The sequence below is a fragment of the Phyllostomus discolor genome, chromosome 10, assembly GCF_004126475.2.
Source record: "Phyllostomus discolor isolate MPI-MPIP mPhyDis1 chromosome 10, mPhyDis1.pri.v3, whole genome shotgun sequence".
NCBI classification, from domain to species: Eukaryota; Metazoa; Chordata; class Mammalia; order Chiroptera; family Phyllostomidae; genus Phyllostomus; species Phyllostomus discolor.
In genome coordinates this window covers 35,187,052-35,195,874 of record NC_040912.2, presented here as the reverse complement: position 1 = coordinate 35,195,874, position 8,823 = coordinate 35,187,052, and the positions used below count along the sequence as shown (strand labels likewise).

General features: G+C 39.7%; 1 protein-coding gene across 4 annotated transcripts in view; it reads left to right on the top strand.

The window, feature by feature from the left end:
- The first annotated feature begins 228 nt into the window (after window positions 1-228).
- The window catches only part of CROT (carnitine O-octanoyltransferase), a 42,560-nt gene continuing 33,965 nt past the window's right edge, over window positions 229-8,823 (top strand). The window contains exons 1-4 of one of the 4 annotated variants that reach the window (XM_028526138.2): window positions 294-364; window positions 965-1,042; window positions 4,322-4,457; window positions 8,099-8,223. In XM_028526138.2, the coding sequence (XP_028381939.1) occupies window positions 4,343-4,457; window positions 8,099-8,223 (240 nt within the window). In that variant the 5' untranslated portion in view covers window positions 294-364; window positions 965-1,042; window positions 4,322-4,342. Of the gene's footprint in view, window positions 365-964; window positions 1,043-1,743; window positions 1,818-4,018; window positions 4,040-4,321; window positions 4,458-8,098; window positions 8,224-8,823 lie in introns of those variants that run through there. The other 3 variants (XM_028526137.2, XM_036010667.1, XM_036010668.1) reach the window with 3 other exon arrangements.

Here is an 8,823-nt window from a genome sequence, read left to right as displayed (position 1 = left end):
AGGGCCAGGCAGGGCTTGGACGGTTCATCCAGTAACCACCGAACCGTTCCCAGGGCCGCTGACCAGGGCCCAGCCCCGAGCCCAGGATGCCCGCGGGAGGTGGGGCCGGGTCCCAACAGAGCGCAGGCCCGGCCCGCCCCTTAGCTTCGAGTATGGGGCGGAACCTTCGTGACTCCTACCCAATCCCCGCTCTCTGATGACTGTGGGGGTGGAACCCTCGCAGCTTTCCACCCAATCCCTGCTCCCCGGTGGCCGTTGGGCTGGTCCCTCCGGGTTTTCCGTCCAATTTCTCTCTTTTTCCGAGGACTTAAGGGAGCTGGGAGGCGCAGCTGTCGGCTGCAGCGGAGTGGGCGAAGCGCGCGGGGTGAGGACGAGCTGGCCCCGGGAGGCAGTGCTGCCTCCTTCTTCTAACTCTTAGGGGATGGGGGAAAGTTAAACAGTGTAGAACAGAGTTAAATAATACAGGAGGGCGGAGATGCCATGACTCCGCGAGGGAGCCAGGTCTGCAGGCATCTTGCCTGCCGGGGTCGGAGACCCGACTTGGGGCCACTGGGCTGGTCCGTCGTGATGCTTGGTTAGATTTCTCTCACTTGGCCGTTTCTTGAGTGTGCAGAGCAGACCTCGGGCTGGTGAGAGGAGTCTCCGAGCTCTCGTCGCCCTCTGCGTCCCCTGTCTTTGGAACCCAGCCTTGAACTCTGTCGCCCTGCGACAGAATGCACCAGATAGCGACCAGGGCACTGGGAGGTTCATTGTATCCCGTGGACCTAATGGAAGGGAGTGCGGTTGTTTGTAACCTACTGTAATTTTCATCCAGTTTTCTAGCAGATAGACTTTATGCGTGTGTTTGCTGTACTTTTCCAAAAGTTTGTCTTGGGGCCTCCCAACCTCTAGATTGTCTGTCTTCCACTTTCTTTCACCAGTTTCTGTTAATATCCACCCCGCGCTTATTTCTTCCTTCCCATAGTCACCAGCGTTGTTCAGACCCGTGTGATTTCAAAGCAGAGGCCCCTGGCAGTCCTAAACAATTCACCTGGTGTACCCGGTATGTTGACAATCAATTTTTTTTTCTAACTTACTGTTCCGAAGTCTCTTGCCCACTTTGAGTTTACAACTTATTGCTAACAGTAAGCGCATTATAAATAAATCCAGTGCCATCATTTTCTTAATGCATATATAGGTTTTTGGGGAATTATTTAATTTAATCTTTATGGTTGAGAGTTCAAAACAAATAATCCTTCTTGAAAGAATCTGATAATTCATATTTTCATGTGTACCTCTGGGTTAGTTAAAACTGCAGTGTGTATGGAATTGGAGTCTGTTAAATGGCAGGGAGGTATACAGAAAATAGCTTATCTTTTCTATATATGTGTATTTGTTGCCTATTGCTGCCATAATAATCTATTACAAACAATGAAAAAAAACCGCATTTGTTATCTCACAGCTTCTATAGATCAGAAATCTAGGTAGGTTTAGCTGCAGACTCTGCTTAGGATCTCACAGAGCTAAAATAAAGGTTTCTGTATGTAGATCTGGGCTCTTTTCTGGAGGTTCTGGGGGAGAACCCATTCCAGGAGGCTCATTGAGGTTGTTGGCAGAATTCATTTCTGTGCAGTTGTAGAACGGAGGTCCCACTTTCCTTACTGGCTGTCAACTGGGGCCCCTGTTAGTTCCATAAGAGCACCTGAGTCTTCAAAGCCAGACAGCACCTTTTGTGGTTTTAATCTCTGACTCTTCCGTCTCCAGCTGGAGAAAGCTTTCTGCTCTTAAGGGCTCAAGTGATTATATTAGACTCATCTGGATAATCTCCCTATTTTAAGATTAGTTATGCTGTGTGAAATATAATGATCACAAGTATGGAAGTGAAAAATCTCATGTTCACAGGTTCTGGGAATTAGGGAGGGGGTCCGGAATCATGGGGGCTATTCATAGAAATTCTGCTTAGGTAACATAATATAGTCATCTTAACTAGATTAATTTATTTTTATAATGTGCTTGGGCAGGCATTTTAAAAAAACTCTTAACAACTCTGTCTGATCACATGATTATGCTCTCTAGTTAAGGAAATGTAGTTAAAGTTAGCTGCCTAGGGGCACATGTTTAGAAAGTGGTAAAGTTGGTATTTGAACCCAGATTTACATTTCCATTATATCTAAAGCCATGTTTATGGATGGTAAAAGTGAAATGCAGCCAAAGCCATTAGATAAGAAGAGGCTGAGGAAGTATGAGATCTTTGTTGTAGCTCATTTTTGGATTGTCTCTTTATATGAGTGGTATAGGCTAATCAGCTCTTCTACCTTAACAAAGGAAACCCAAAATACAGTGGTATGAACAAGAGAAAAGTTTCCTTTATATATATATATATATATATATATATATATATATATAGAGGGAGGAGTCCAGGGCTAGTAGGAAGATACTGACAACTTCAGTATAAGCATCCCTCATTTTATTGCACTTCACAGATATGGAGGCAATACCCTCTACCAGCAAAACAATTATAACTCACTTTATTGCAGTGGTTGGGAACCAAGCTCCCAGTATCTCAGAGTTATGCTTGTACATGGCTTCCATGAATGGGTCCAAGGTGCCGTTCCAGTTGGGACTACCTGCTAGGCAGTGAGAAGGAGAGAAAGAAAAGGGAGAACTCATGTAGGCCTTTATAGGTGATGACCTGGAAGTGATACATGAATCACAGAGCCATTCTTAGCTCCAAGGGAGAGTCAGAGGTACAGCTGTGTAGCAGTATGCCCAGCTAAAACTTGAGATTCTGTTAAGAAAGAAGGGGAAATTATATTGGCCGAAAAGAGTTTCTGCCACACCCTTGTTTTTGATGTTTTATTTTGTAACCTATGATTGGAATATTTTGTTTGTCTTTGCTATTAATTTTAAAAGGTAGTATTTAAAAGAATAGAAAATTCTTATACAATATTAATGTTCTTTGATTTATCAATTGCTATTTTAATATATAATTTAATTTAAAAAGGCTTTTTGAGAAATCTCATTTTTCATTTAGCACTTATATACCTCATTCACATTTGGGGTTAATTTAATTTTTTTGATGAAAGTTAATACATTTTGTGGAAAATGTTCGATTGCTTTGGGAAACCTGAAAGCATTCAATATAGGTCTCACACCATCCACAAAATTAGATAACAGCAGCTTCTCCTGTGGTTTTGTGTATTCTGTAATATTCTATAACTGCAGAATATTTGCTTTCCAAAGCTCCCTTTGTCAACCCATTACTCTTTTCTGTACATTTGGATTCTACCTCCCCATTTAGATCTACTCAGGTCCCCTCCCCCTCTAGTATATGGTCTTCCTACAGGGGGAAGAGTATAGTCAAACAGATCTGGGCTTGAGTTGTTGGTTTGGTCTTAGGCAGGTTACTAAATCTGAGTCTTGGCTTCTTCATTTGTAAAATGACACTGAATGCCACCTTTCAGAGGTAATATGAAAATTAGGGAGATAACACATTTCCTGTAACATGTACTGCAGTATTTGGCAAATAGCAGGTGTCAATAACTGATAATTACCCTGGTCCCACTGATCATTCCTTTACTTCTAGCACCTTCAGTTGTGGGGAAGAAAAATACTTTTCCGTCTGCTCTCCTAAATTCTTGTGGTTGGCCTAATAATCAAATTGACCTGAGACAGAGTAACACAAGAAAATAACCAAATTCATTACGTAATACATACGAAGGTTCTGTAAGAATATGGGCACCCGACCCCCACCCAGGAGAGATCTGGCAGTTTAAGGCCTAAATGCCATCTTGGGCCAAGAAGTGGAAGGTTGTGGTCTGGGACTACAAAGGGCAGAGAAGCAATTCACATGGAGAGTAAAAAGCAAATGTTTGGTAAATAAATGTTTGCTGGGTAATCGCTACATACCTTTCACAGTGGGACACTGAGCAAACTTAGACCAAATGCCTTGCCAGGTTCCCCTCTGTATCACACTTAGTTCATATTTACTATAGTTACCAACTGCTCCCTTTCTAGAGCAGGTTTTCTATTTGAATTTTTTTAGGCTGTTTGAAGGGAGGTCTAAGCTTTTCCTAAGTCTTCTTTCTTAAAAATAATGAGCTTAAAATAATCAGTACCCCCCAAAAGGCATATTTTGGGGTGGCAAACTCTGCTTCCCATCAGTCTACACTTTTTTTAAGTTGGGTCTTTCTCTGACAAGTTCATGAAAATGTTTATTAAGGACTAGGACCAAGTCCTGAATATACTGTCATCCCTTAATATATTGATTTTGTGAATTGGACCTACCCTATATAAGAATATTTATGAAGTTGAAGTTCTGAGGCCTGTTTTTTTTCTTTAGTTTTTCTATTGTGATTGCATCATGGAAAATCGATTGGCTAAGTCAACTGAAGAACGAACATTTCAGTACCAGGATTCTCTTCCATCACTTCCTGTTCCCTCACTCGAAGAATCATTAAAAAAATACCTTGAATCAGGTATGTTTGTTCCTCTTAAGAAGTCTGATGCTGTTCTGATGTTCAGTGCTTTATAAGTTTTTTACTCTGGGTGTGTTTGGAGCCCCCTTTTTTTTTATTCCCACCATTCTGAATTTCTCAGTGATGTCTCTTAGTTTTTTAAATTTATTTCTCTGAACACCCAGTGGGTCCTTTTAGTGTAGAAAGTCATGTTCTTTAGTTCTAGGAAATTTTTGAAATATTTGATAGTTTCTCCTCAGTTCTTTGCTCTCTCTTTTTGGAACCCCTATTACTTGGATCTGGGGCCTTCTGGGCTAAGCTTTTCATTTAAAAATGTTTTCCTTAAGTTATTAGCGTGTTAAATGCTGTTGAGTCAGCTTTTGCCCCTGGCGACTCTATAAATGAGCAATGTCCCCAGTGTCCTGTCCTCAGCAACCCCACTCAGCTCCTACAGACTCATGCTTAAGGCTTCTCTTACGCGGTCGATCCACCTGGTCTTCCTCTTTTTCTGTTGTCTTCTGTTGAACCCAGTTCTATTGTCTTTGCCAAAGAACCCTGCCTGTTCATGATATGCCCATAGTAGGACAGCTTCAATGTTGTCTTTTTGCCTCTTGTCATATTTTGGGCAGTTGCTAGGACCCATTTATTTGTCTTTCTGGTGGTCCAGGTTATCTGTAGAGCTCTCCTCCAACAACATGTTTCAGATGAATCAGTTTTTTTCCTAAAAGCCTTCTTCACTGTTCACGGCGTGCATCTGTACTTAGTAATTGAAAATACATAGGTGTGGATGACCTAAGCTTTGGTCTCTAACAACATACCTTTGCCTTGGTCATCTTTTCTAATTCTTCCCTTGCTGCCCTTTCAAGTCACAGCCTTCTCTTGATTTCTTGGCTGCAGTCTCCATTTGAATTGATGACTGAATCAAAGTAAGCAAAATCTTAACAGTGTCATTATCTTCATTGTCTATGTTAAAGTTGTGTATTTCTTCTGTAGTCGTGAGTTTTGTCTTGATGTTCAAATGCAGTCCTGCTTTGGCACTTTATTCTTTCACTTCCATCAGAAGTCATTTCAAATCATTGCAACTTTCTGCCAGTAAGATGGTGCCCTCTGAGTATCTTAGATTATTGATACTTCTTTCACCAGTTTTCACTCCACCTTCTTTTGAGTCTCGTCCAGTTTTTCATATGCTATGTTTGGTGTATAGATTAAACAAATACAGAGATAAAATGTATCCTTGTCTGACACCTTTGCCCATAGGAAACTGTTCAGTCTGTCCTTATTCTGTCCTGACTCTGGCTTGCTGTCCACAATACAGTTTACACGTCAGGATGATCAAAAGCTGAGACACGTCCATTCCTTTTAACACAACCAATAGCTCTTCATGCTTGATGTAGTCAAAGACTTTACTGTAGTCTATAAAACATAGGTTTTTCTTCTTCTGAAATTGGTTGGAGCACTCCAGCATCCAACATGTGCTTGCAGTTCAAGGGCCCCTTCCTTTTCTGAATCCAGCTTGAGTCTCCAGCATTTCCTTGAAGGCAGAAGCCTTTGTTCCACCACCTTGAGCATCACTTTACGTGTATGGAAGTTAGAGCAATGGTCCTAATAGTGATTGTACTCCTAGGCATCTCTTTTCTTGAAGATTGAGATTCATTATTAATGCCTTCTTTTTGGTCTGTTTACTGCTTAATATTACCAATCCTTTGTTCTGCTTTCTGAGTCTATTGCGAGAGGCTTCCCTCAAATATTTGGCAGTTCTTAGGAGCTCTGTGTGCGTGGGTGGGGCTTTGTGGTTAGTGAGTCTTAGAAGGAGCCTTCTAGGGTAATAGGACAGAGATCTAGCAGTTCTCTTAGGTCATACCCAAATACCAGAACTCCTTTCTCTTAAACTTACCACTTTAGTCAAAGAAGAATCTTATCATTTGTTGAGAAGGCATAAGCCTTCTGCTAGTGTTTTGGGAGCTTAGTAGGGGGAGGAGGCTGGAGGACTCATTGTTCTGGGTATACGCTTTCATTGTAATCCATTCCTCTTTTTTTCACTTTGAGCTAGAATCCACGTATCCTGCCTGTTTGGTTCAGCTTTTGCCGAGAGTAAACCTCCACATTTCTACTGGCATTGGAGTTGCCTGGCTTTCTCTACAGAGGCGAGCATGGATGGAGTGATTGCTGCTTCGAGAGACTTTCAACCAGTCCTCCTGTTTTCAGTCTGACTTTGCCCCCTGCTTTTGAAAGTCCACGTGTCTTGAATTCTTGAACCTTTCTGGGAATATACTGCAGGAATTGTCTTGCTTTTTGGTTTGCACCTAACTCTCACAGGACCTTCCACTCTCCAGGCTTTGGATACTTTCTCCATTCTATAAAGCCACTTCCCATTTTCTCATGTGTTTTGTAATTGGTAAAATATTAGCTTAATCTGTGTGCTGTTCTCTCTTTTTTTCATTTTTTGTCCTTATGGATTTATACCTTTTTAATTACTTTACTGTCATTTTAGCGAGTTTCTAGAAGTAGTGGAGGTAAATCTATATACAGTCAAACCTTGGTTCTTGAACATCTGCTGTCTCGAACAATTAGGTTCTCAACCAAGTTGTTCAAGGAAATACTGTCTCAGTTGTCAAACAAAGCTTTGGTTCTCAGTCCAACAACCTGTCGTGCTGGTACCTGTATGATCATTCACGCGTCTCTCAGGTGACAAAGGAGAGAATGAGTGAATGAGCGAGCGTGAGTGTGATTCTGTTTTCTAACAAATGACTTCTCCAATAGGCTTCTGGAACAAATTAAGTTCAATGACCAAGGTTCCACTATATTTAGTTTTCTTAATTTAAGTGGAAGCCCTCAGCTTTTTAATTTTTTAAAATTCTTTATCTCTTTCTTTCTCATCTACTTTCATCTGGGAATTCTAGTATTTTTTTTAATTCACTGGTTAATCACTGTTTTTGATTATTCACTTGCATATTTTAAGAATACAGATATTTAAATTGATTTTAAGATAAGATTTTAAAGAGGCAAACTACAGCAAAAGGAGGATATCAGTACCTTAAGATTTCTAAAATTTATTTTATACCTTAATTTTCAGAGCACTTGGTTTCTCGGTTTCGATGGACTAAGAACCCTGTATCCTTTCATTTTTCTCTCTTCTTCCTTTCTTTCCTTTCTTTGTTTCCTTTCTTTGTTTTCTTTCTTTCCTTCCCTCTCTTTTTGCAGGAAACCAAAAGCAACACTGCTCTGGGCAGGCTTTGCACTCGCATATTGCATTTACACATGGAATACTCAAGGCTCTGCTGGAACATTGGTGGAAAGACGCTTTTTCACTATTCGAGGCTAAACAGCATTTACTCTCCTGCTGGACTAATAGCTACACAATAGTCCTGTCGCTGGCATTTTAGCTATCATCATCCAGAGGGATTTTAAAATAATTTCTCAGAAAATGGTTATTAGATTACATAATTTCTGGTTTTATTTTTTTACAATATTTTATGTTGTTACTTTTGAGATATTTTCAGGTTGTAAATTCTAACTTATTGGATTGCAGTGATAATTAATATATTCATAATTATTTTACATAACTGAGTCTCTGGATTTGTGTAAGTAGTAATAATTGAGGTGACTTTGTGGTACTTGATGTGCAGGTACTTTAATGCATGTATACATATTTTTTTTTATAGTAAAGCCGTTTGCAAATAAAGAAGAATATAAGAAAACTGAAGAAATTGTCCAAAAATTTCAAAATGGAATTGGAGAAAAATTGCACCAGAAATTGCTTGAAAGGGCAAAAGGAAAAAGAAATTGGGTATTTATGTTATTGTACTTAAGATCAGAAAATTGGTGATGCTTAAAAAATAAAAATGTAAATAAATTTTAGTTTTAAATTATTACTATAAAAATTCTTTTGGTCAATATGTTCATTCAAAAGACTTAAGGAATCACTCTGTAGAGTTTTGAGTGTTGTAAGTTGGAAAACTTATTAAAATGCAGATTTCCTGGGACAAATAATTCTGATTCAGTATCTCCGAAATGGGGCCCAGAAATCCTTAATTTTAACAACTACTCCATGTGTTTCTGATACAGGTGATTTGTAGACCAAGCTTGAGAGAAACATTTTGGTAAGGTATTAACTGCCTAAACAGTCTTGAAACACTAGTAAAATAGATGTTTCAACTAGGTGGTGTACGAATGTTTACACAACGCATGTGGAAAAAAGGGCCATTACAAAAGTGGAGTGGAGAACGCTTATGAGTATTGTATGTTTCATGTAAATTAATGAGATGTTGCTATAATAATTATATAGGATATCAGTTTTCTACAAGTAATCCTTTTTTGTCTTCTTTAGCTTAACTATTGCTGTAGTGTAACTTGAGGATTTAGTCCAGGAATAACGATTGTAATTATC